We start from the raw sequence: 27,200 nt of genomic DNA, 5'->3' as shown, positions 1-27,200 counted from the left end.
ATTTACCAAGTAGTAAATTTGAGTTGTGTAGTTTCTCAGTAGTACAATACAGTGCAGTTCTTGCTCTTGAGTCCTTTTACAGTGATGAATCAGTAGTACAGCCCTTGTCTACAAGGCCATTCAACAAGCACTTCACAGCTCTTCTACATTGTTTCCACAGCTGAACCCCAAATATCTACAAAATCTGCACACGTTAGTTGAGATATTCATAGACAGCATCTCTTGTAGTTCATAAATTGCTGCTTTGCCAGGCAGCCAGTGACATTAATTCACTATGCGCAGTGACATTGGAACAGCTTTAATTTGTGGTATGTGCTTTCATTTCATTGTCTTGGTGACTTTAAAAGTTTCTCAATGGGTTGGAAAACGAGATGAAATTGTTTCCTTGCAGTGCAGTGTAGAATCCAATCTCTGTTGGTTTGGGCAGCAGCAGTAACACAGCTTGCTGGATTTGAAGTTTGCAGGATGCAGCCTTGAGGGTTGTTTTCCCTGTGCACCTGTGTGTCACAGAACTGCCTTGTCCTGCTAACACTGGTGGCTCTGTGGCAGTCATCTCGTAACTGCTTTGAGGATGTTCTCGCTAGAGTTCTGCTCTCTTCTCCTTTTTCTTTTTTTTTTTCTTTTCTTCTTAAATCTATTTCTAACATAGCTATATTTATATTTCTAAACCAGATGTAGTCAAACGGATCTGTAGTATTTTGTGACAAGCTTCTTCACAGTTCCCAAAAATGGTTTTGATTACTTGACTTGTTAATGTTTTATATTTAAATACATGAACACCAAACTTGAGATGGCCTTATTGTCAAGGCAGTGTTAGAGGATTTTTTCTGATAGTATATACAAGACTGCTACAGACAGGAAATGGAATATACCAGCTCATCAATAGTGAGCTTCAAGTTGCACTTTTTAGTGCATTTTTGAGGTACTGAAATTTTAGTCCCTTTTTCTTCCTTTTTTTTAAATTCTTGTGTAGTGTTGTATTGACCACTGCTGGGAAGTTTGTTTTTATTTTTCTGTCATAGATTAGGGTTGTGTAGCTCTTCTCAAACAGAAAAAAAACTATTGTGTTTCTCTCATTATCATAGACATCACAGACAACATCGAAATGCATTGGAATTCTGAAAATTTCCATTTTATTGTCACTGTTTCAATATGCTCTGTATGGAGCATATTGGACTCAGTTCTTGGGACTAGACCAAGCATTATGGCAGAGACTATTCCTCCAGGTTGTGCTGCTTACTCATCTCTTTTCCCCTTCTGTCAATGTTCCTCATTAAGGAATGTGTTTGGAAGAAAAGGGCTGTGCCGGGCAGAAATGTGGCTTTTCTTCCCTCTCTTCCCATTCCGGGCATGTTGTGTTGACTGTGGAGCAGTTCCCTGGCTAGTCTGTATCCTTCCCTTCCCAGCAATCAGCTGCTGCACTCTGTTTCCCCAGAAAGCCCCTGCCCACCATCAGATGAGGCAATGGGAGGACGTAAAGGGCTTCTGCTTTTTAACCCTTATTTCTTTGGAAAGACAAGACTGTAATTTCCTCTTTAGAGATGAGAATCGTGACACTGTAAACACATCTTTGATGACTTCACTGTGTGTGTGTGGATGGGGAGATGTCTTCTTGTCTTCCTTTCCTGTTTCTTGCTTTCTCCCTGCCTGGTGAATTATTCCTTATAAAACACAACCTTTTTGCTTCTGAAGAATTTGGAGTTGTAGCAATAACCTGTTGAAGGAATGAAGTAATTGATGCAAGTTATTCAACAGTAATTTAAAAGTTTTTAGTTTGATTGTTACTTCTAGGCATTTTAGCTAGAGTTAAACAGCCTTGCTTCTGGATGAGATTAAAAAGAGGAATGAATTTGCAGCTTAGAGTGTATTAAGTTCTTCTGACATGACTGTTATCACAGCTTCAAAATGTCTCATAGCCAAAAACTGTGCCATCTGCCTTACTGCTTATATTTACAGAATCCTTAGTATTTGATACTGTGCCTTGGAAAGACATTCCCTTAAATCCTCTAGGACTAGCATTAAAGAGTCATGCACAGGGTGACACAAATCTGAACAGTACTTTGGTGTAGCACATTTTTCTCAAGAGTGGCATGGAAACCACAAGGCCTATTTAGTTTACGAAAGGCTTAGATTTTTAAAGGTGCTGAGTTTATCAGTGTGAGTTTCTGGATTGCCCTTTCAGAAAGGCACAGTCAGGTGTTTTCCCTAGAGGAGAAGCAAGTTTGAAGTAGCTACAATTATGAAATACTTCAAGCATCATGGTTAATTGGAGTGACTCCTTACTTGGCTCCACCTTAGTAACTCAAATAATTGATATTTTTGTATGACAAATGATGCTATCCTTTATCCATTGAAACTTATTAAAGTGATCACTTATGCAGATAAAAAAAAATAAATCTTTGTTTATACTGTTATTTTACGCTTTGTTGTTCTGCAAGGATGTTTTGCTCCCAGTCCTGCAGCTACACTGGCAGTTGCAGGTGCTTTATACATGTCCACAGTATAAATTGTTACTCTTGATTGTCATAATGTCCTTATATGTCTTAATTTGAGTTTAGTGTATTTTACTGAGGGTATTTTACTTAATCGCCAGTATTTATAATATTTTATCTTTTAAGGGTGAAAAACTGGTATATGTCATCTGGTTTGTGAATAGTTTGCTTGATTTATCCTTCTACTGGACTAGCTTTAAGTAAATGGGTAGAGCTTCCAATTTTTGAGATAATAAATAAAAGGAAATAGCTTGGTTCTGTTGTCAAGTATTAGGCTCTGTGTGCCTTTTTAAAATCAAGTTACCTGTTGCCATTCACCAGCCATTTGTCTCCTAAAATGATTATTCTTGAAACTTCAGTAGTTTGAGATTTTTGGAGGAGGAAAAGTTAATTGTGTGTGTACAAGTGTTCTAAACCATAAGATAATTCAGTAGTGGAACATATGGAGTATACCACAGCAGTATTTACTCTGAAGATGGAGGAACTTGAAAGCTTATCTTATCCAGCTTAATTAATTTCATAAGTATGCCAAAATTTCCATACTGCTATGCACAACACTTGAAACTTTCTTTCACTAGTGCACAAAGCCAGTTTCAAGTGGTTTAAATATAGAGAAGTGTTCTTTTCTGCACTTTGACCCCATATAAATCAACTTGTACCTTGCTGGGATTCCAGCCTGCAGCCACCTGGACTCTGCTCGTTGGAATTGGTAACTTTGCCTTTCCTTCTCTTCAAGGAAAATTTCATGAAAAGGTTTTATCTAAACTGAAAAGTAGATCTTGCTCAGGGAGAGTTTGCAGTAGCCTCATGGCATTCCAGCCTTCTTGTGCTGTGCATTGATAGAACTTCCTGTGAGATACAACACAACAGCATGTGTACTAAATATTCCTTATGAAGTGGTCTGATTTGGAATTGCAGGTTTCCAGTGTCTTGATCTGCTTGCAAGATGGCATTGATGGTATAGCAAAAACTTATCAGAAACCTGTTTTTCTTTCCATTGATCTTTTTGTGGGATTGCTCACGGCGAGAACAGAAGTAAAATGTAGCATATTTTTTAAAGGATAAGTAAGGAATAAATGTATAGGGTGGGGAAAAAAACCCACAAAACCACAGATTGCTAGATAGTAGTAACTGGTGTGCAGCTAAGGCTGGGGTTTAAAATGTGCTGTTGTATTGATAAGAAGAATGTCTTAACTACACTGAGACTTTTTTTCATCCAAAGCCTTACTTTGTAGTGGCTTGAATCTGTGTGAACATCTATTCCAAGACTGAGTTCTGAATACTGACTTTCCTTTTGCTTGTGAACTGAAGAGTGAATAAATGAGGCTTGAAAGTGATGTTGTAGAGAATGTTCTTGATTGTGAGATAAACAGTAGACTTGGGATTGAGATCTGATCAACCTGTGCTGATGTATTTTCTTGGCTTCACCCTAGTTTTTGATGACGGTGATGAAAGGACCTTGAGACGAACTTCATTATGCTTGAAGGGAGAAAGGCACTTTGCAGAAAGTGAGGTAAGACAATGGTGGATGTGGAATTAAAAATAAATATTTAATTCATATCTTTTTATTGCAAACCTTTGTTGTTTTCCCCCGTTTCCACGTAGACACTTGATCAACTGCCACTAACCAACCCAGAGCACTTTGGAACTCCAGTTATTGGGAAGAAATCCAATAGAGGGAGAAGATCTTCTCTTCCTGTGTGAGTTTTCAGAGTGTTCTGCTTTTCCTTTAGTGTCCTTTGCTAAAACTGAAACAGTCCTATTGAAGCTGCAATGGTCTGAGTGTTCTGTCACCTGAATTTTGTGCACAGCTGATAGACATGTCCATATGCTGGCAATATTGTGAAATTGAAGGGCTTTTTTCCTGTAGTACCCTTAAGAGCATTTATGCTTCTTTCATCTAATAGGAAATGTAGGATTTTTAACCTCTATACTGAACACAGTTAAAAAAAAAAAAAGGTGCTTTTTTAATTTTTGGGGTAGAGAGCGTCTTTCTTTGTTTCATGTTTATGCACAGTCAAAACCTGAATCAAGTCTCCAATTCTAACATGATGCTGTTGTAAAATACTCCTACTTTTGCAGGAAAAAATTCCTGTAAAATTCCTCTTACTAAGTGCACTTAATATTTAAGTGTATTCTAAGCAACTTCAGCTCTTAAAATTATAACTCTTTATTTGAAGATTTGCAAAATAGGAAGAAAAATCTTGTTGTAGGCTGTTTTTGGTTTTCAAGTAGTAACTTCAGACAAACTTTAAAATACTATGCATTTTGATAATCCAGTACTGAAGATGAAAAGGAAGAAGAAAGTAGTGAAGAGGAGGATGAAGATAAGAAGCGCCTCAACGATGAATTGCTTGGCAAGGTTGTGAGTGTGACTTGTAATTCAGAGAAGGCAGACTGGTACCCAGCTTTGGTGAGTTCTTTTTGCAGCAAAGCTGTGAATGCAGTCAGGCTAAGCTCTACTCTCATGTTTGCTAAAAATACAAGTGTTTTGCAGTATCTATGAAGAGTAGGAAAGCAGAGATTAACATTCATGTGTAAGTTACAGTTTCATGGCATTAAAGTGTTTTAGAACTGCATACAAAATGATCAGTGTGTAATGATACTTTTCTTCTAAAAATAAAATATGGTAGGACTTGCACTCCCAGGCAGTTTAAGAGGATCTAGATTTATGGATTCTAATTGCAGTGGGATTTAAATTTTTTTTAAATGTAATTGTCTTTTTCCCTAGACGTTCAGTTTCATGAAATACTACTTTCTTTGATGCTTGCATTTGTACCAGTGGTCAGTTACTCTAGGAGCAGATGTTGGTGCTTATTTTTATTGGGCTGTCAATAAATGATACAGCTGTTCATTGCCACTGCTGATAATAAATATACATTACATAAATCCAGGTTCAAGCAGACTTGTTTTGTAAAGGCAGACACTTTGCATCTTATTGATAGACACAGAAAAGTTTACATGTGCATATTAAAAGTTGCTTTCTGTAGAAAACATTTTTATGTTTTCAGACATGGTGTAATGTAGGGTGAACTTCCTTATCCACCTGTATGTACCTCAATAAAAATGTGGTACTGTACATGCTCTGGTTGCAGCTCCCATTATTAATGACAGATTTTTTTTTTATTTAACATGGTTCTTAACTGCTGAGTTAAGTTCTTGGAGGTTATATATTTGCATTTAACATTTTCTGCTTGTATATGATCTAGAGCAAAACGTAAACCTATCCTGTTTGTGGTAACACAAATACTGCAAATGCATTTTTATCACTTTCTTTAGGCCTAGAGATGATACTGCTGTGGAAGGATGTGCTGGATTTCACAATGATTTATATTATCCACATCTCAATAAACAAAACAAACCAAAAAACCCAGTTAAGTCTCAGTTTAAATTCCAGAAAATCAGAAGCTGGTATAAAATAAGTGGGTTTGTGACTTATTTTAAAATAGATGCTTTAAAAAAAAAATTTGTGTGAACAAGAGTAAAAAAAGCAGAGAGAATGAACAGAGTCCTGTGATGTAACCTCAGTAGATCAGTTTTCAAATGAAATTTTAGACTTTTTTGGCTTGTACAGAACAAGTCAATAGTTTGGGGTAAATTACTTCTTGAAATTTGTTGTTGTTGGCCTTCGTAGTATAAATGCAAATAGGTTTGTTTACCCAATACTGGAAATACAACAGAAGAAACAGAAAGCAGCAGTTTTACTGCAGTATACCTTTCTGTCCTTTCAAGATCAGCTTTTTTTTGTTAGTTTGTTTTGATAAAGAAATGCTTTACTTGCATCTTCAGGTTGTGTCACCGAGCTGCAATGACGACGTCACGGTGAAAAAGGACCAGTGTTTAGTTCGATCCTTTGCAGATTCCAAATTGTAAGTGATAGCTCACTTTGATTAGATATCTGTGGGAGGAAACTGGGGAACTCATCACATATTGCTCCTGAAGATGTTATTTCTTCCAAAAGGAAAGGGTACATTTTTCTGTAATGCTGGATAGACACCTTTGGCATTCACTGTCTATTTCCAGCTGAGTCCTTCTGTGCTTCCTCACCATTCTTTCCATTGTATGTGACAATAAGAATTCATTGAATCAAGAAAGTTCCTGGTGCTTCTTCATTAAAAAAAATCAACAACTTAAAGTGTGAACACCTGGATGTTTGTCCTTTTTTTTCTTTGTTTAACATAATTTCTATCCTTTAAAGTGAGTTTTGGTTTTAATTATTTCCCTTACTGCCTTAAATTACCTTCTTTATGGATGTCAGTTGCAGTAGTTTGGGTATCTGCCTCATTACCTCCAGTGCCCAGATGTCCATAGCTGTTTAGATAGTTTATAATGGTTTCATCTACTTTATTTAATAGAAAAGAGAATTTAAACAGAATTGCTAATTAAAATGTTTACAGAATCTGAATCATATTCCTTCAAAAGGAAAGAAAGGTCCTGTTAGTCCATCCTCCACTCCAAAAGGGAGATCTGTGTCTTACATATTGAATAATGTACTCATAAGAGCATGAAGACTGCTTTTGGGATTTTTGAAAGGCTGCTTGCATTTATGTCTTTTCATTGTTACTGCATTTCATCTGTGTTAACACATTGTAACTAAAAACTTCCTCGCCAAAGGCCACCTGTCACCTTCTTTCTTTCAAAGTGAGCAGTTTTTGATTTTTGATAGCTGAGACTTTGAGTAGGTTACAAGTACTTGATTACTGAAATGTGTTTCAAGTACCTGAAGACTTGGTTCATTTTGGCCTCTTAATGAAGATATGTGTCATCATCCTTCTGGAGCCTGGCTCCTTCTGTACTGAGAGTTGAAAGTCACTGCTAAAATCTAGACTTGCTCTGTTGGCTTTTTGTTTGCTTTTTTTTTTTTCCCCCAGAGCAGTAAGGCTTTAACTTCAGAAAATGGCAGCCTCTAATTTCTGAGGTTACACTCCAAATTTTCTGAAGTAATGGAAGAAGACAAAAAAATGTGTTAGACTAACTCACTTTTAGGGCTTTCCCTGCAGTTTGGTTAGGATTTCTCTTGTAACTCAGTGACTGATATCCAGTATGACATTGGAACAGAGCAACCTAAGTATGTTTTGCTGTGAGAAGGAGAAGGCTTTTGTGATTTAAAAATTAAAATCAACTGTCTTATCAATGCAAATCTGAATTGACTTCACTGTTGTTCTGTGCTAGTGAAAAGGCATTTTGAAAATAGACTACTTGCTTCTGTCCTCTTAGCTTAGACCCTTGTTTTGGAGGGCAGCTGTTGATTCTTGTGAATATTTTCAGTTCTGAAAATTATTTTTACCTGCATGTTTGACCTCTGCAAATTTGTGCAGGTTAAGCAATTATAGTAAAGGACATTTACAAAGTTTTCTTAATTACTTAAGGATACTTTAATGCCTGGATTTCAAAGATTGGAAACTTACCCTAGATAACTTACTCTTCTGTTTGGACCAAATGAAACCAAGTGCCTTAGGCAATTAATTGTTAGCAAGGTCCTTGCAAGTGGATAATAACTCTTGAAAATTTTAAAAAATATTGTCTTTCTAAGTCAAATGCTTGCTTTTCTGTGATGTAATGACAAAACCTTATTCTTTTACAGTTACTCAATAGCAAGAAAAGACATTAAGGAACTTGATCTTCAAAACTTACCAAAATCAGAGTCCTCTCCTAAAAAAGGTAATTTAGAACAAATTCTTGGTGTTTAAATGAAGTAATTTCATACAAAATTTCTTTTGACATTTGCTGATAAATGATGATTTCTGATGATTGCTCTTGGATATTTTGTAAATAATTTTAAGTGGGAGAAATTAGAGAAACTTTGAATATAGCTGTGTCTTGTAGAAATATTCTTTATTTCATTTTTATTTCATTATTTTGATCCAGTCCAAATTTGTGGAAAATGAATAGAGTATTTTCAAGGTAGTCTATTTGGAGTGTCAGTGAGCAATGGAATATATATTTTTATATTTATTTACTTATTTATTTACCTCTCCTAATGCTAAAATTTAGTGGTATTGCTCAAAACACCCTCTTTACATTAAAGATACCCAGACAGTGAGGTGTAAACTTCATAATGACAACAGTCTGTGATTAATATTTACAGAATTGGATGGATGACATGGATGCCACAATCCATCAAAACATGAAGCGTGTTAAAGAGAAATGTTTAAATTGTATTTATTAAAAATTATAGTAAAAAGTCCTCATTCAACAACAGTATGTGGCTTCAGTAAAGGTGTGGAGCAGCTCCCTACAAGTCAAGATGTAAAATGCTTTGAATGAAAGCTTGAGGTGTTTTTGATTGATTTGTCTAATATAACATGATTTCTCTTCTACTGTGTCTTTAATAGCTATTTCACAGTCCAAGAACTTTAGAACAGCCAAAATAAAATAGCAGATGCCATGTTAGAGATAAATTGAAGAAAGGGACTTTTTTCCGGTGCAGAACATAATTGGGTTGTGACATTCCTTGCTACAAGGGAATATTTTGGAACCAAAGGTACTAATGGTTTTCAAAAAAAAAAAAAAAAAAGAGTTGAGACCAATGTGTGGAGGTTTTTCTGTCAGCAGTGTTAAAAACTGGTGCATTTTCTTCTCCAGCAACACTGAACAGTTAATTGCAGTATGTTCTTCTTTTGGGTGTTTCCCTGGCTCCTTTATTCAAGTCTTTTTTTGTGACTGAGGGGCAGATTTTGGGGTTATCTGGTTTTGTTTTGCTTTGCTGTTTCCCACCCTCAGAGCACCTCCTCAAGGAAAAGAATTTGAGGTATTTCCATTGTACAAGTGTAACTTGTGCCTGTCCCATTTACTCCTTTGCTCACTAATGTATTTTCTCTCTGTTCCAAACATTAATGTCACATCTCTTTGGGCCAGTGCTCTTTTTTCTTTTTTTTTCTTTTTTTTCTTTTTTTTTTTCTTTTTAATCAAAAACATATTTTGGAAAGAGCAAAATAAGCCATGGTGCTTGATCTGTGATGGATTCATTGCATTTAAGTTGGCGCTGTGCTTTTTAAGAAGGTGGAAAGGAAATAAAAAATGCTTTGTGACTGTGAATGCTGCAGATGAGGTAAAGCCAGGGCCCCTTCCTCTCTAGGGCTACAGGAGGCAACCACGTTTCTCAGCACCAAGGGTGTTCCTCGGAACTGGAAAATGGACATCAGTGAAATTCTGGAGTCTTCCAGCAGTGATGAGGAGGATGCCGCTGCTGCAGAAACTGATGAAGAGGAACAAAAAAGAGAAGAGAAAACTGAAGAAGTAGCGGTGAGTCTGGACAATTTCTGTCATTTTTCAGGGATAATTTAATAAGATGCTTGCCTGTAAATCCTGCAGTTTCTAGCATGCTATTCTCAGACTCAGCTCACTTCAGTGTCTTTTCAGTCCTGTTCATCTTCTCTCTGCTACAGTTGTATTTATTGAGATTTGTGAGCAGTGACAAGTTGTCTGTTACCCATTGAAGAAACAGGAGACAAATGTCAGAAACTAGGAATTCAAGGCAGAGAATAGAGAAAGGTTCTGGGTCAAAAGAAAAGGCAAAACCAAAAAAATTAGGTTGAGCCTATTAGTAATTCTACCTTGAATACAGTATCTTTGTATTTTTCTTTTCTAATTTCCTTTTGTATTTTTCTTTGTATGTAGGTTATGTAAAAAAATAACTTGTTTCTGAAAACAGTAGTGTGATTTAAGGAAAAAAAAAAGACAAAAATTTTCAAGCAAAATCAGGAGGTTGACTGAAACTATGCTAATTCACAGGGCCATAAATGCTGTTTAGAGCAGTACAGGACTGACCTTCGTGTGTGCTAGGTTGGGAATCATGGGATGCTGTGGTGGATGGATTTTGTGTCTAACGTGTTGTGGCATGTACAGACTGGGAGAGGAATTCATGGAGAGCAGCCCTGTGGAGGAGGGCTTGGGGGTTCTCATGGATAAAAGACTGGATGAGCCAGCAGTGAGCACTCGTGGCTCAGAAATCTAAACGTGTCCTGGGCTGCATCAAGAAGGGGATTCTCCCCTTTCCTCTGCTCTCATGAGACCCCTCTGGAGCACTTTGTCCAGCTCCAAGGTCCTCAGCACAGGAGAGACCTGTGGAGGTTGCTCCAGTGGAGGCCTCGAAGTTGTTCTGAGGGCTGGAGCCGAGCTGGGATGTTCACCTGGAGGAGGCTCTGGGAGAGACCTGAGAGCCCCTTCCAGGACATAAAGGGGTCCAGGAGAGATGGAGAGGGACTGGAGTGACAGGACATGGGGGGGCAATGGCTTTAAACTGAAAGAGGGATTTAGGTTAGACATCGGGAAGGAGTTCTTGGCTGTGAGAGTGGGCAGGCCCTGGCACAGGGTGCCCAGAGAAGCTGTGGCTGCCCCTGGATCCCTGGCAGCGTTCCTTCCAGGCCAGGCTGGACGGGGCTTGGAGGAAGCTGATCTGGTGGAAGGTGTCCCCATGTGGGGAATTCGAACTTGGATGATCTTTAAGGTCTCTTCCAACCCACATCATGGAATGTGATTCCATGATTCTCATATTAACAGTTTTTTTCAGCATTCGAGTACTTTAAGAGGCTCTTTTTCCGTGAAGTTACCCATTTTCTTCGTGTCATCAAAACTGTGGGTACAGAATTCCCGTCTGTTTCTGCTCGGCGCTCGCAGCCTGGGTGTTGGATTTAGCAGCACGGGCGGAGGTGGGGGGCGGGGAGGGAAAGCGCTGCGGGATTCATTTGTTTCCCCACCGCGCCATTCTCACAATACACCCCGCAAAGCCGCAGTGCGGGCCGTGCGTGTCGGGAGGAAGGTCAAAGGCCGCTTCCCTTTCCCCCTGGCCTTTCCCTTCCCACACGGAATGGCCGATGGCGCTTGGCGGCGGCCTCGGCGTTCCCCGGGCAACCGGGAGCGGGCGCGGCGCAGGCGCGGGGAGCGGCCGCGGGAGCCGGGGCTGGCCGGGGGCTCGGAGATGGGCTGGCCCTTCCCTCTGCCTTTCATCTAATGCCTCGCGTTCTCCTTAGCATTACTATTTCGTTCTATTAATTTTTATTTTTTTTTTTAATTTCCCCTCCCACCCCCCCCCCCCCCACCCACCCCTTCCACCCGTGCGGAAGAGAATGTAAGTAATGCCGGTTAACCGCGGCCACCGCGCGGGGAGAGAGAGCGAGCGCGAGCGAATATTTGGAAGTCGGGCTGAAAATATGTCCAGGCAGATTAGATAGAAAGGAAGTAAAACCATTTTGCGTTTGAAAGAATGCAGCTGCTAGGTAAGGATCGTGTGATTGCTCGAATCTGTGATGTGAGCGCGGTGCTTGGGGATGGGGGCTTGACTTGGGTTTCTGATCTGGGAAGAGTCTGGTGGAGCTTGATCAGGGGAGATCTTTCCAGGTTAAAAAAAAAAAAACAATAAAAAAGAGAGACAATAAGAATCTATTTTTAGGTGTGAATTTTATGCTCATGTATCAGCGTGTTGGAAAATGGAGTAGATGTCTGTATGAGAATAATGGCATGATGAGATAAATCTGTGCAGAAATGTAAAATCCTCTGGGTTTTTTCCCCTCTGTTTGCAGTGAAAAAGACTGAATAGGCCACATTTTGCAGGGTGTGAACTGTTGCAGTCTGTATTGCTCTGTCTGTATTAGCATTGGTTAAAATTTCAGAGTATCAGTCACTAAAAATCAAGGATTGCTGTACTAGTTTTCTAGTATCCATTTTTATTATAATTTTTCATGCCTATTGCATAAAATGCTGTGTATTTCAAACAAAGAAGGGGGAGGGGGAAGCTTGGTGGTTAAAAAAAAAAAAAAGGCATTCCTGTGAAAGAAATAGAGATTCTTTTTAAAGAATGATGTTAATGTTAAATAGTGAAGCAAAGGATTCCAGAAAGGTGCATGTGCTGATAGGAGAAGCTGTGGAATCCATTATTTCCAGGTGACAAGTAGGAATGTGAGGTGAGCATCTTCATGCTGAAGCTGTGTAGCAGAAGGTAGATATGAATCTTTTTAGATAATGTCAGAGCAAAACTGTCATGATGGCCCATTAAATCAAATTCCTGGTCCAGCTGTTAGAATACATATTTTCTATTATGGGCCATGCTAGGTGTTGCAACAGACAACATTCAGGGAATTTAAGGAATTTCTATTTTCTTTTCACTTAGAAAGGCAGTAATTCTAGCTGCAGAGAGAATCGACAAGTGAGTGGGGATTTTTTTGCCTGTATTTGATTACAGATGTTGAATTACTGAAATGTTATATTTTATAGAGTGTTTCCTTTTATTAATCAAGGTCAAAAATAGCTTCTGTCCATCCTCTCCCAGAATATTCTCAGTGGGCTTTTTGTTTTAGAATTGCACTTGGTTATATTATTAGAGATGGGAGTGAGATTATTAAAAATGCCATTTTATTTTCCCCATTCCCATCTTTTGGTATGCACAGCAGCTTTGCTGTCAGGGCCTGTCCAGCTGCTGCCAAGCCATGGTAGGCCATCATTAAATAATCAAATGAACACAGACCTACTTAATATATAATCACAACATAGTCAGAAAAGTCTGATTCTGGAATGGAAAGCATCCTATATTTCTAAAGTAGGATCTTTTATAGTGATAATGGAGCAGAGAGATCTGCTGTAGCTGGTGACATTAGATCCCGCCATTTTTCCAGCAGCTGGCTTAAAAATGTGCAACTTTGTTTTGGCAGAAACTGTCTTTCTAAGTGTGTTGCCTTTGATGACATCTTTAAGAGGTGGTAGAATTGGTACCACCAGGTTTCCAGGCTTTATATGGCTTTTGTAAGCTAAGGAGGGGGAACAAACACCATGTAGGTTTGGTGCTCCTCCTCCTCCTCCTCACCCGTGGTGAGTGACTTGTGTGGTCCAGAGTTGACTGGGAAGGAGGACAATGTGGAAAATGCTTGTCATGGACTCTTAACAGGGATTGCATTACACAGATCTACTCAGCATGTTCAAATTGCTGGAATTTTGGTGAAAACGTGGTGCAATTCAGGATTATTTTCCATTAGCAACCAAGGTTTTAATAACACATTTCATAAAAAGTGAAAAAATCCAGAGGTATTATAGAAAAAATATTGCATGAAAATTAAAAGAATCATTCAATTAATTTGAATCCACATAAAAATCTGAATATTGCTTTTGCTTCTTACCCAGTTTACAACACGTCAGAATAAGGTAGTCAACTGTGTTTGGAGGGTACATTTGGCAATCTGTGCACTGCAGGTAAAAGGAAAGAGAAAATCTTAACTCTAGTATCTCCACATAGAAACAGAAGCTTTTGGAACACTGAACATTACCTGATTTTTATCCAAAACAGGTTGTATCTACTACTGTATTTGCTTGTATTTAAGTCAGGGAAGAAGAAAGAAGAATCTAATCTAAACATAAAGTAGTGAAGTGAAGGACTGCAGACAGGTAAATGTGCTGGTAGGAGAAGCTGTGGAATCCACTGCAGTCCATCATGTTTGTTTCTCAAGCTTAAATATTCAGATACTCCCTGTTTTGCAAGGGGATGTGTAAGCAACATTTGGATTTGGCTCTGTTCAGCTGCAAGCCATTCTGATTCTGTTAGAATGAAGATGTTAACAGGCAGTTATTTCAAATATCTTTTCAGTACACGTTCTTAACAGATACATTCACTTAAGACCAGAGTAAAGGCAAGGAATTTATTTAGATAAAAAAAAATATTCAGCTAGCTGGTCTCCATGGTTCATAGAGGGAAGAGTTGTAGAACCTCCAGGTGTTTGCTAAGAGGGATTTTTTTCAAGGCTTATTTCTGACAGTCACCTGGAGGATGTATGTGTAGCATGTTTAGTGGGGTGCATACATTTAACCTTTTTAAGGTTCTTGCATCACAATGGCATTAAAAAAAAAAAAATTGGTCACAGTTGCTTTACATTGTTGAAGAGGGAAGATGCCAGAGGCATTTTCCAATGTTCCTGTTCAGAAAATAAGCAAGGATTTCCGTTCTCATGATAAGTTGTTACCATATATTTTATTTATTAGCATTAAGTCCATAAAGGAAGTATGAAATCCATGGTGTGTTTTAGGAGGCTTGAAATTACTACAAATAATCAGCAATCAGCTATTAAAATATTTACATTTTACTTCAAAATAATTCTTGTTCCCTGTGTAGGTTTTGCTCTAAGTAACTGTGGGAGAGCACATAAAATCATACCCAAATTGCCATGTCTGTTGCAACCTATTTGTATTTTAAAATAACATTGAAATAGCTGACTCTGTAAATTAAATACAGGGAAACAGTCATTTTGAAGTTAATGAAGGGTGATATCCAGAAAGAAGTGGTTTATTAGATACTAAGAAAAAATTCTTTCCTGTGAGGAGAGTGAGGCCCTGGCACAGGTTGCCCAGAGAAGCTGTGGCTGCCCCATTCCTGGGACTGTCCAAGGCCAGGTAGGATGGGGCTTGGAGCACCCTGGTCTGGTGAATGTCCCTGTCCATGGCAGGAGATGGAATGAGATGATTTTTAAGTCTCTTCCAATCCAAACCATTCGAAGATCCTGTGATTTATATATAAAAAAAGTCCCTAAGCATCTGTGGTGTGTAATGCACAGAATAGCCTTTAAAAATAGCTAAACATTGATTAGTTAATCCTCCTTCTCATGCATGTGTGCATTTGTAGGAGTTCTGGCTACTGTGAAGCACAGCCTGCATCATACCATGCACAAATGTTCTTTAAAGACTTTCTTGCTCACAGTTTTATGCAAAGAGGCATTCTCAGAATGTCACTCCAAGAGAAGTTGCAAACTGCGGCTCAGCTCTGGAGTGAGTCATTGTTGGTTTGTGGGATTTCTGGTTTTTGTTGGTACAAATTAACATTTTAAGACCATGCTCATCTCCACGTGGTTTAAAGCTGTTAACTTGTTGCAATCAGTTTAATTCTTGTCGTTTCCTTAATTAGTTTACAGGCTTTGCCTTAGAAAGCAAATGTGCAAGTGATGAAATCTCATTGAAGTACTGTGAAGCAACAAAATTACATTAACTGTAATTCTGGCAGCTTGTCTTGATCATCTCCTCCTCTGAGCTCCAAATCCTGTGTATGCTGCTCTTCCTTTTCCCCTGCATTTCTTCCACAGAAGCATTTATGGTCTTGTCAGTCTATTTATAACATAAAAGAAAGATCTGTCCCTGGTAGCTCCACCTTGGATTGCCTGAGTTCAGTGCTTGTAGGTACAGATTCATTCTTTTTGTAGAAGAAACTATTTCATCCTTTGTGCTCCCACTCAGCTCTAAAGGTTGGCACCCACAGAAGCTTTAACATCTTTCTGTAGAGTAAATGATGACTCAGGATAACAGAGCCACATTGTCTAAAATCATGCTAAGGACAGAGGCAAAGCTCATGGTGAATTAGGTAGCTCAAACCAAATGAAGCAAAACCAGTTACAAGTGTTCTACACATTTCTGTGTGCTTCATGTTGCTGGTGCTTACCCTACAGTTTTAGAAAATACATAAATGCTGATAATGTTGTTTGGAAGGCAGTAAGAAATGGAGTTGGGAAAGGAACATGTCCATTATGCAAAGATAATGTTCATTGTTGATTTTTTTGTTTTACAGTTTCCAGTGTTCCCTAACAGATGTGGCCTGCTTGTCAGAAAGGAGGAAAAAAATCTCAAACCATAAAGTTTAAATATTTTAATTAGAAAAGGAGCATCTTGGAGATTTTTACTTATTTTCATTTAAATGCAATTCACCCTCTCATCCTGAAACTAAAAAGTTTTTCTCATGTTGCATTTAGCTATGGGTATTGGATGAACAGCAGAATAGTCTCAGTTTTGAACTCTTGCAGCTTAAAATTTTCATGTTGTTTTGTCTCTCACTTGGACTTACCTTTGGCTGTAGTCTCTCCCTTTTTCTACCATCTGTATAAAAAAAAAATGAAACGGAGGGACAAAACTCTCTTCTTTAAACAGTTATCACTGTGAACTTATTTATGTCCAGTCTAGAATGGGCACAAATGTCTGGATAGTAGCACTGTCATCCTGGTTCCTGCTGGAAATCAGTGCTGGGAATTTCAGCTCTTCATTTGCTCTCCAGTGGTGATCACAGGGTGTGGCATCAACATTTCTCAGGTGTTTCCTTGATTTGGGTACAGATTTACAGCATCTTAGATGAACCCCAATGGCAGGGAGGTGGGTCCAGATGGTATTTAAGGTCCATTCCACCCCACCCCATTCTATGATTTTATGATGGCTGATACAGTTAAAGTAAAACTCACTCAGAACAGCATACATTTCTGGGAATTCTTTTATGTCCAGTGCCAAGCAGATAATCCTAGTAAAAATATGGCATTTTTATCCTCATGTTGCAGTAAGAATATCCAGGAAGGGTTGGTCTTTCTCATTTTGGCCAGAAGCAGAAGAGCAGCTGATCCATGATTTATTCCATGACAGTCACTCAGGTCTTACTCAGGTGACTTCTCAGAAGGCTTTGGTGCCTGTTCTGGCATCAGTGCCAGGCACAGTTCAGATTCCCTCTGTCAAGGGGCTCTTACACCAGCAACAGAGAGAAGCAGGTGCAGAATTTAGGATGTCTCACACAGATGGATGATTACTGCAGCCAGGTTTTATGCCCCCACCCTATAAAGCTTTTCATCTTTCCTTTTTGCCTTTCTTCAGCTGAAAGTGCTTGGTCTCAGTAGAAGGATTAAATCCTGGCTGCAAGATTGCTTTTTCTAACCTACATTTTTGGTGTTCTGACCCACAGTTCTGGTTTAGCATTGTGCCCACACAGAAGAAATGGCTTTAATTCAGCTTTAGTTCACTCAAGTATTTCTGAATGCTTGCTGTTACTAGATGTATTTCGTTTGCACCGTTTGAGCTGTATTGCCTTCAGTCAGTAAACATTACAGTAGATGGTAGAAATTTCTCGATCTTGACGTTATTTTGCAGTCTAGATGGGGAGAAAAAAGCTGTGGTTTCTATAGCAATACTTCACTTGATAACCTGGAAGAGCATGCTAATTCTATAGATAACTGTTTCTCCTTATATAATCCCTGTAATGTGCTGAGCAAATGCTAACTGGTTCTGTACAGTGTTGTGATTACACATTTATATTCCTCCAATTAATCCCAAAGAAAAATTGGTGAAGTAAGATACAGGTATTGTCTGTGCCTGATTATAGCTGAGCCCTGTTGGGTTTAGAAGCTCAGAATTCAGTGAAGCAGGCAGGGCTGGGATTCATTCTGATGCTGGGCAGATTGCTTGCTGGTTAGCAAGCCACTAACATGTACATCCCCTATTTCCCTGCCTTCTCCTTGCCTTGAAGCTTGAAGTTTACAGAATGCAGAGATGACTGAAATCTAAATTGTTGTTCTGGTTTCCTTCTGGAACTGCTTGTCACTTTCCTGTTATTTTTAATAATGTAATGATAAGATTTTTTGACACGTACTGTACGTCTTTCCTTCAAGACAGCTGCAGCCTGCCTTGTGCAAACTGCCAGGCTGGCAGGAAGAAAGTGGCATGCAGAAAGCATTGCAGGGAAAAGGTTTTCTTTTTTTCTGCCCCCCTTTTTTTTTTTTTTTTTTTTTGGTCTCTGTTAGAATCTCAAGATTCCATGAAGATACATAGACATTATTTCCTCTGCCTGGCCCTTCCACCCCCCCAATAAATTTACTTTATTTTTAAATAATTTTCATGGGAATAAAAGGAATATCTTTATTTCACACTATGGATTCCTTGCCATAAAGTTAGTGTTTATCTGTTTGAGGCTTTAAGTTGTAAAGGTAAAACTAAGGCATTTATAATAAGAAGTTACAGACGTGACTTTAAAGGTGTTTCCAAATATAAGCTGAAATCAACCATTGGAGCTTAATTAAGAAACAAATACTGTCTGGAGCATCTCCAACAGGTACTGTTGGAGAAAGAATTGTTCTGCAACCTCAGCTAAAATTGGGATAAGGAAAATGAGTTAAACAAAAAAGCTCCAAACAACAACCTAACCAAAAAAAGCCCACCTCTGAAATTCCTATGAGTTCTTTCAGTCCTGTAAATACCAGACCTCTTCTGTGTTAGGCAGGTATGCTATGTGTATTAGTGTTTTCATTTTGAGGGTGTCTCACTCATTCTGTCATGGACTGGTGCTTTCCTTGACCTACATTTACTTTTTTTCCTCCCGAGGTACCACTTGAGTCTTCCAGAATAAATTTTGTTTTCTGCATATTTCATCATTACATGGGTTCAGGGCCAAATGGGAAGTGGTTTGGGTTTAGCTCTTGCTCTTAGGCTTTCATACAAATAAACGGTTACTTTGCATATTTGCAGTTTTCATTTATGACTGCATTTATTTTCACAGCCTGAGGAAGAGCTTGATCCTGAAGAGAGGGACAACTTCCTCCAACAGCTTTACAAGTTTATGGAAGACAGAGGTAACACTGAATTTTCTTCCTTTTTTTAAAATCTCCAGTCCACTTGTTTAATGGCACAGCACTCAAAGGGAGCTCAAATCCTCCCTGAAGTGTTTTGGTTTTGTTTTGCTTTCACAAAGCCTTATTTATGTTCACAATGCCTGTTAAATAAGCCCTTGGTTGATTTCTGGTTGTGACAGCCATGGCTGAGAGCTCTGCTGCTGTTAATATCCCAGGCTGGAAGCTGTGAAGTCTGTCCATGGATGGTGAAATCCAACCAGCAGAGAATGGAGATGTGCCATCCTCAAGTCTCTGTGCACAAATGGAGCAGTGATACCTGAAGAGACAACTTAAAAGATTCTATTTTATCCTGTAGCTAGAACAATAAAATAGTGTATTTTACATGTCTGTCTTTACAGAATTAAGTGAGGCTTAATAAATTAGAATAGTTGAAGTGTTGGCTTCAGAGCTGTATCAGAAGTGCACGTGCTCTGCATAGGGAGCAGGATGTACCTGCTGACTTGGGAGAGCTGCTGTTGCATAAGGCATTTGCAGTTGCAGTTGTGATGAGACTGACACTAAAATGGAAGCATTTATGATCCTTTTTAAAAATACATATTCAAGCCTGCAGATAGTTTTGTCTTTTAGAGTATATTGGTTTGATTAATTTTACTTGTGAAGTCACCATTTCAATCCTGTATTTTAAATACCATTTTCGTCCTGCGGTAGCCTTGGTGTGGAGTTAAATTCCAGGTGTAACTACTGCCCTTTTCCCTTTTTTTTTTTTTTTTTTAATCTTTCTTTTCTCTTGACAGCAGTTACCTGAATGATATTTCCATAGCAGCACAGAGTGCAGCAAATGTTGATGTATTTGAATTTGAAATAACCAAGAGCTAAGGATAAAACATGAAGCACTTGCAGAGTCTGAATATTTGCCCCTTTCTTTTTTTGAGGGGGTGAGGTTGTTAAAATTAATGGGGAAATCAAGTTGCCTTTGTAAAAGAGGTTCTGTGTGCCCTGTAATGAGGTGTGTTCTAGACCACAGAATCATAAAAGAACAATTCAAAAGCTGTTCAATATTGCCAGTTCTTATCATAGATTTAGAAACTGAGCATGTATTATAGAGCAAAGTGCTCTGGAGCTCATCCAATATAATTTTGAAGGCCTCCTGTGTATATATCCAGTGTTTCTGGAGAATAAGCTGCCTTAGGGGAATAAAAGGCTAAGCTGGGGTTGGAAGAAATCACTCTGCTGCTGGGCTAATCCAGGGTTTTCCTTTCATGTAGCCTTGATTCTTCCCACTTTCCTGTTTTCTTCCTTTCTCATTCTCTAGCTTAAACACACACAGACTACAAAACAAGTAGGGATGTCAGGACCTTGTGAAGGCAAAAGAAGAAAGTGTTTGTGTGCTGAATTTGAAGATTCAGTCCATGAAATATTCTTTAAGCCAATAGGTGGATTGAGCAATGTGCAGGATGTTTTCAGGACTGGGACTTTCCCTGACCTGTTTGATTTTTATTTTCCTTCTCTGTCATTATAGCAAGATTTGTGATCCCACCAGATTTGTTCTGCATTCTGTTCTCTCAGTATAAATGTTTTGATTCATGGAATCATGACAGTATTCCCAAAGCCCTATAAAATTATTTTGATGATTCCGAATATAATTGCATGAAGATGAGGTAAGATGTGAAGCAGCAGGGAGGAGGTTTGATCTTCTTCCTTGCTGGGAGGATTTTTGTCAACGTATGCAGCCACTTGCCCTAAGTCACTTTTGGTTTCTCCTTTTGCAAATAATTACTGTTCTTTATGTCACTGCCACTCAGCCGATTTGAGTTCTCTCTTCTCCCTGGAACTGTCCCAGATATTCATGTCTGGTCAGGCCTTGTGCTTTTCCACATTCTGACAATTTGCCTGAGTATCTGTCTCTTCCTAATCCAACATCTCTGCTTCTTCCTCATTCCTTTCAGCCCACAGTGTTTTTAGTTAATCTCTTCACACACTGGTCTGTTCCAGCATTCCTCAGGTGCTCCCTGCTCACGAGAGGAGCAGTGGGATGCAGCCAGGTGGATGGGGGTTGTTAATAAACCTGGGGGGCTGATAAACCACCCGGAGATAATGGTGCATTCATTAACAGGTCATTGGAATTTACTGGCTTGGGGACATGCCTTAAACCATTAAATACAGATTTTAAAATGCAGAAGAATACTTACAATGAAATGTGTGCTAATGGAATGGAAGAGGCAACTTGATGTTCTTTGGGATGACTTGTTTCTGTTTCGTTTTATTCAGGTACTCCTATCAATAAACCACCAGTTCTGGGCTACAAGGACCTTAATCTCTTCAAACTTTTTAGGCTGGTTTATCAGCAGGGTGGGTGTGACAATGTAAGTGCTGGATGTTCCCTGAACTTAATCTGTCTGTTCGTTCATATCTATAAATGATTATGCAGGAAAGCTGTGATACCCCATCCCTGGAGGTGTTCAGTCCTGGTTGGACAGGGCTTGGAGCAACCTGGGGTAGTGGAAGGTGTCCCTGCCCATGGCAGGGGGTTGGAACTGGGTGTTTTTTAAGGTCCCTTCCAACCCAAACTGTTCAACGGTTATAAAAGGCATTGGCCTTTAGCTCTGTTAGATACTATTCCTTAATGTTCTTATTTAACAAACCTGTAAACTTCCTTTTTTCTTTTTTTTTTTTTTTTTTCCTTAAAGATTGAGAGTGGTGCTGTATGGAAGCAAATTTATATGGACCTTGGCATTCCTATTTTGAACTCGGCTGCTTCCTACAATGTAAAAACTGCTTATAGAAAGTAAGTTCTTATATTGGATAATGGTGAAAACATTTTTCCTTTCTTTTTCCTGGTTGTAGCATGTACAATATTCAAGAGATTTTTGGATAGTTATAGACAGCAGCTGATATTCTTCAGTTAATGAACAGTTCTGAGTATTTTCCTGTGCTGACGTAGAGGAAAGGAGGGAGTGCTCAAGGCTGAAAGTTCCTGTTGCTCCAATACATCAAAATTCTGCTCATTTTTTTACCAAGAAACTTTAACTTTCCTTATGTGCTGGTGGCATTTCTGAGTACACCAATGAAATTTATGTAAGAAGCTTTGGCAGTTTCAGCTTTTGAATTAACAGTAACAGACTCCTTAAGCTTTAGATTTCATGTGCATTGAGGAGCATTTTATACCAGTTGCTTTAACTTCACGAATGGTGTTGACTGAAAAAAGGCATGTTTCAGATTATATATTTGTATGTAAATTTTGCAGAATTTGTAGAATAATGGCTTTAGGGCTTAACTGTGTGCATTGCTATGGTGCTTGTGACAATTATTAAATAGTAAAATCATTACTTACAATGACCAAATGCATAAATCTTTTTCTTCTGACCCTCGCTTTTCAGTTGTGTTCTAACTTTTGAATTGGAACCTTTCATGAATGATATTCTCCAAGCTCGTTTTCTAAATAAAAATTGTTCTTATTATTTATCCTCCTGGAAGTTTGACAAGAAACAGTTGGGCTTTTTAAGTAAAAGGGAAGAATGAGGTTCCCTTGATTCAGACCTAAGAAAATTTGGAAATAGGGATGACTAATGACTCAACTCATGTTTATGTTGATGAAGATGACAATATTGAGACTATCTTCAGTGGGATTTGAACTGGTCACATGTTTAAGGTCTGTATTTCACAGAGAAGAGTGTTTATCCTGGAAGGAGTAATTGGTAAATGTGCACTGGGTTGCTGTTACAGCAGAAATAATGATCATGTTGTTTGGACACACGAAAATGTGTTGTGACAGTGATAGTGTGTTGTAACTTGCATATTAATTCTTTGAGGAACAAGCTAATTCATACTTGTCTCACCTATAACTCGACTTAGAGTGTGCCCAGGCAGTTTCCAGAGAAGAAGCTGCTGCATGGCATTATTGTCATGAATTCTTCACTGGATGGGAATGAAGTTAATATATGGGAAGCAGCTCTGTGTATTCTTTTTCAGCATTTGACTTGAAATTGTTTCACTTCAAAATCTTCCCTAGCTTTTAAACTTTTGTTTATTTGGGTTTGTTTGGTTGTTGTTATTTTTTTTTTAATTATTATTTTCCTGAAGTTACAGAGCAGGAAAAGAGATTTTATGAGCTTCAATAAATAGAAAATAAGCCATGAAATATAAATGGGACCTTCCTTGTGTCCGTAGGTATCTTTATGGTTTCGAAGAGTACTGCCGTTCTGCAAACATTCAGTTTAGGACCATCCATCACAATGAACCAAAAGTGCTAGAAGACACACAGAAACACGTGGAACCAATGGAGGAAAGTGTGAAAGAGGAACAAAAAATGCCCCCAACAGAAGTTAAAAAAGAAGCAGAAGAAAATTATTCTAGCAGTGAAAGTGAGAAAGAAGAAATTGAGCTAAGATCCCCAAGGGTGAGTGGTTTGAACTGATTTGTGTTCAGTTCTTAACAAAGCCCCTCTGTATAGTGAGCAGTTTCCATAATGAGTTTTCCCTGTGGAGAAACTGCATGTTGGAATTGGTGCACTTGTACAAGTGTGGAGTTCTGGGAGTTTGATTATTCCTTCATATTCCACACCATGTGTAGGATTTGCTCACACTCAGTTGGATGTGCTATGGTTCAGGGATGGCTTGGGAGCTGCTTGGAGCTTGTTATCATCAGAGCAGTGAAACACAGCAGGGCAGTCTTGGTTGTGGGTGAGGATTTCCACAGGCATGTGGAACCTGGAGCCTTCTGGCAAGAAACTGGAATACCAAAAACTTGCTACAGATCTCAGAATCAAAGGGAGACCCATTTCTCTGAATTGATTTTTGTCATGGTCTCTCTTCTAATAGAAGAAACACTCAAATATTAGAGCATATAGACAGAAACAGAGGGAGGAATAATTAAGTTTAGCCTTCATTTGCCTTTAAATGCTGTAGAGGTGAGTAGCTACATGGATCAGATCAGTGGCACATCAGCTGGAGGATACTGATCTCCATGAGGAATATAGACAGTACTTTCAAGGTATTGGAATATGACTGTAGCACTCATTTAATTACCTTAAAAAACATTTTGTTTTCTTTAATAGAGTATGACTACTGAAGGACGAGAATTGCTGCTTTTAAATTGTTCAAGTTCTAAAGATTCTGTTCAACTAAAATGTCATTCTGTTAAAGTCCTACTTGCAAAGCAGCTTTTCAAGCAAATATATGGCCTTATAAATTAATAGATGAAAGGGCACGGTGTAAACACAAGTTGAGACTTCTGTTATGTATTATATTTCTGTTTAAATGAAAATGACTGTTCCAACCTGCATCAGCCTCAGTGGATTTCCTGACGTGACATTAGCTGTGTTCTTAGTTTGTTCATTTGTTTTTGAGTTGGTTTTTCTTTTTGAGAACACTCAAAAAAAGGATAAAGAGATCTAAGAATTTTTTGTCTTTTAAATAATTGTCTCTTTGTTCTGATTAAAAAACAGTGATCCTATCAAGAGACTTCTAATAAATCAAATAATAATCCTAGATCTCTAGGAATCAGTTGCAGATAGTCCCAGGCAGTAACTGTCTGAGTACTCAATGTGCCTTTTAAAAATTGAGTGCTTAAGAGTTTTTTGAAAGCTGACAAATTTCTGCCTGTGATGTCCAGAGGTGACTGTCAGGATTGAAGATGCTGAGGGGAAGATGCCTCCCCTCCACAGTCCTATACAAGCACTTCAAATAATGCTGTTGCTGTAGGTGAACAAGACATTTTGGCCCTTTATATCAGAGCAGCAAACATTACCAGTCCAAGCAAATGTCCTGGAATCTCCATCAGTTAATCAGAAACTCATCCTCATTATTCCAAATTAAGCAGATGCAAAAACTTGCTGCTTTAATTCTACTATTTTACAATATTTTGCACTTTTTTTGTCATCTTGAGCCTTTCTTCTCTACAGGAGTTGCATGTCTCAGTTTTATGGCTGAGATTTGTAGAGGTTATGGAGAAAGCAGGTGACAGGAGTCATTAAACTGATCTTATTTCTGTTCCAGGGACGAAGGAGACTTGCCCGTGATGCAGCCCCTGCTAAAAAAGATGGCGAAGAGGATAAAACCCAAGACAAATTAAAAGACAGTAACAAAGAAAACAAAGATGTAGAGGAAACACCTGAGAATGCAGAAAAGAAAGAAAATGAAACTCCACCAGGGAAGAAAAGCACACCAAAGCAAAAAGAGAAGAAAATTAAAAAGCAGGAGGATTCTGATAAAGAGTCAGATGAAGAGGAGGAGAGGCAGAGGGAGAGGTAAACACTAACTTGTATCAATCTCTGTGCCATGATTAAGCTGTTCTCCAGGCAGGAGGACACAGACTTGATCCTACTAACGTGTGAAAATCAGAAGCCTTATTCACTCAGACAGGGAAGGGAACATTTTATTTCAAGTTTGTGGAGCCTGCTCTACTTTCTGGAGCATCTTTTTGTGCTCCATGGCAGGCAGTAATTTTCACTGTCATTTTACTGGCCAAGGCTGTGTTAGTGTTCCATCACACCAACACCTGCAGACACCAGGCTGGCAGTGGGTGATGTGGGAACAGCTTGGAAACACTTCCCTGGGCAGTTGAAACAGAAATGGCAAATCCCTTTTCTCCTGTGCTTTTAAGGGTTTGCTGGTGGCTGGTGAAGCTGTGAGATCCTTGTTTTTATTCTGTGTCAAGTGATCAAGGCATCAAAGAGTTTTCTTTAAGCTGTGTGAGTGTTACTTGTCCTCTGAATTGCTTGCCTCAAGATAATTGGTCTTTCACTGAAGGCCAGCAAATCTGTTTCATTAAAAGCAAGCCCATAGTCCTTTTTAGTATTTTATTTCTTGCTGATTTTTGTAACTTCTAAATTATGCTAAATTCTCCCTTAAATAGGGAAGAAATTATGGCTAAAAATAGGCTAGATGGTAGTTCTTCAAAATACATTTGAGTATAATGTTTAAACAGTAGCTAAAGGTGTAATAAGAGGTGGATGTATCTAATAAGAGCTGCACAGACACTTTTAAGCTTGGCTGAGCACTTCTGTGATCAAAGTGAAGTTTTGTGAAGATTTTTCCAATGGAATGGTGTTTGTGTCCATGAGAGGATCACTGTGATGGCAGTTCAAACTTACATGCAGTTAATAAACTGTAGCATGTTAAGCCAATTGAAAAAGTACCTTTTTTTAATAAATAATGTGTAGCAATCAAATATTTCAGAAACTGAAGTTAGTTCTTCCTGTGCTGTTTAGGCGACACACACTGAGTTAACTTTTATTCCTCTTTGTGTTATCAAAATATTAATTTAAAAAATAATCTTTAAGCTTTCAGGTAGTTGCACACTTGATAAATTGTGTTTAAATTTTAATAAAACCCTGGATATTTCTGGCACTTAGCGCTATTCTCCCTAAGTTCTCTTCTTGATTTTAAAAATCTGTTTCTGAGCAAGCTTCAGAGACAGGACAGGATGCAGAAAATCAATTTCTTTTTTCTTGCAGCCTTTTTCTACCTTGAATGCTCTCTTTAAATTTCAAAATACGATTGTCACTAATTAGTGGGCATTTAAAATACATTTTACTGCAGGGAAGAAATTGAGAACAAAGGAGAATCAGAAGGTGAAGAGGATGAGGAGGACACAGAACCCTGCCTGACTGGAACCAAAGTGAAAGTAAAATATGGACGTGGAAAAACTCAAAAAATTTATGAAGCCAGTATTAAAAGCACAGAAATTGATGATGGAGAGGTTTTATATTTAGTTCATTACTACGGTTGGAATGTAAGGTAAGGATAACAAATTGTCTTTCATTTCTTTGTTCAAAGGCTTATTTGCAAAAGAAATTTTTGTTTTTAAGGAAATAAAGTGAGAGATGTTCAGTGATGTGAATCCACATTGAATTAGCAACATAAGAGGCTCTGAGTGCTTCACTTTTCAGGCTGGTGATTTTGTTCATGGTGTTGCATTGAAATGTCAGAGCATACTTGTATTTTTCCAAGTGTCCATCTGCCTTAGTAATCCTCACCCCTTCCAGGAGTATCCCTGATATTTAATGTGTCTTATCAGTGTTAGCACTAGCAAACTTCCCTTTAAGGGAGTCATTGATAATGGTGAAGGTATTAAGTGTATTAAACAATTAAGTGTATTAAACACTGGAATTTTGGCAACAAAATATACTCGTGTATTGAATGTTGATTGTGACTGTAAAAATGCCTCTCCTGGCAGCCAGTCTTTATAGTACTTTATATACTTCTAGTATATAACTTGTGGTATTCCAAATCCATAAGCAAATTTCTTTGTGGCAACGTGAGGTTTGAGTGTGGCAATATTCCCCAAATATTTACAGATTTCCTTTACCTTATTAATACCTTTAGGAGATTTTGAGGAACGTTAGTGTGTTTGTGCTTTTCAGAAT

The 27,200-nt window shown here is 38.4% G+C and overlaps 1 protein-coding gene across 3 annotated transcripts in view; it reads left to right on the top strand.

Annotated features, from left to right (window-relative positions):
* ARID4A (AT-rich interaction domain 4A) overlaps nucleotides 1-27,200 on the top strand; it is a 46,736-nt gene that overhangs the window by 11,009 nt on the left and 8,527 nt on the right. For 2 of the 3 annotated variants that reach the window (XM_062495762.1, XM_062495761.1), the window contains exons 6-17: nucleotides 3,926-4,005; nucleotides 4,098-4,192; nucleotides 4,773-4,905; nucleotides 6,282-6,361; nucleotides 8,077-8,153; nucleotides 9,571-9,737; nucleotides 18,763-18,835; nucleotides 21,104-21,198; nucleotides 21,523-21,620; nucleotides 23,003-23,231; nucleotides 24,829-25,079; nucleotides 26,374-26,571. In XM_062495762.1, the coding sequence (XP_062351746.1) occupies nucleotides 3,926-4,005; nucleotides 4,098-4,192; nucleotides 4,773-4,905; nucleotides 6,282-6,361; nucleotides 8,077-8,153; nucleotides 9,571-9,737; nucleotides 18,763-18,835; nucleotides 21,104-21,198; nucleotides 21,523-21,620; nucleotides 23,003-23,231; nucleotides 24,829-25,079; nucleotides 26,374-26,571 (1,576 nt within the window). Of the gene's footprint in view, nucleotides 1-3,925; nucleotides 4,006-4,097; nucleotides 4,193-4,772; nucleotides 4,906-6,281; nucleotides 6,362-8,076; nucleotides 8,154-8,620; nucleotides 9,738-18,762; nucleotides 18,836-21,103; nucleotides 21,199-21,522; nucleotides 21,621-23,002; nucleotides 23,232-24,828; nucleotides 25,080-26,373; nucleotides 26,572-27,200 lie in introns of those variants that run through there. The other variant, XM_062495763.1, reaches the window with a different exon arrangement.

This window comes from Cinclus cinclus, chromosome 6 (genome assembly GCF_963662255.1).
Source record: "Cinclus cinclus chromosome 6, bCinCin1.1, whole genome shotgun sequence".
NCBI classification, from domain to species: domain Eukaryota; kingdom Metazoa; phylum Chordata; class Aves; order Passeriformes; family Cinclidae; genus Cinclus; species Cinclus cinclus.
The sequence above is the reverse complement of the archived record's forward strand: the minus strand, read 5'-3'. Positions and strand labels throughout refer to the sequence as shown.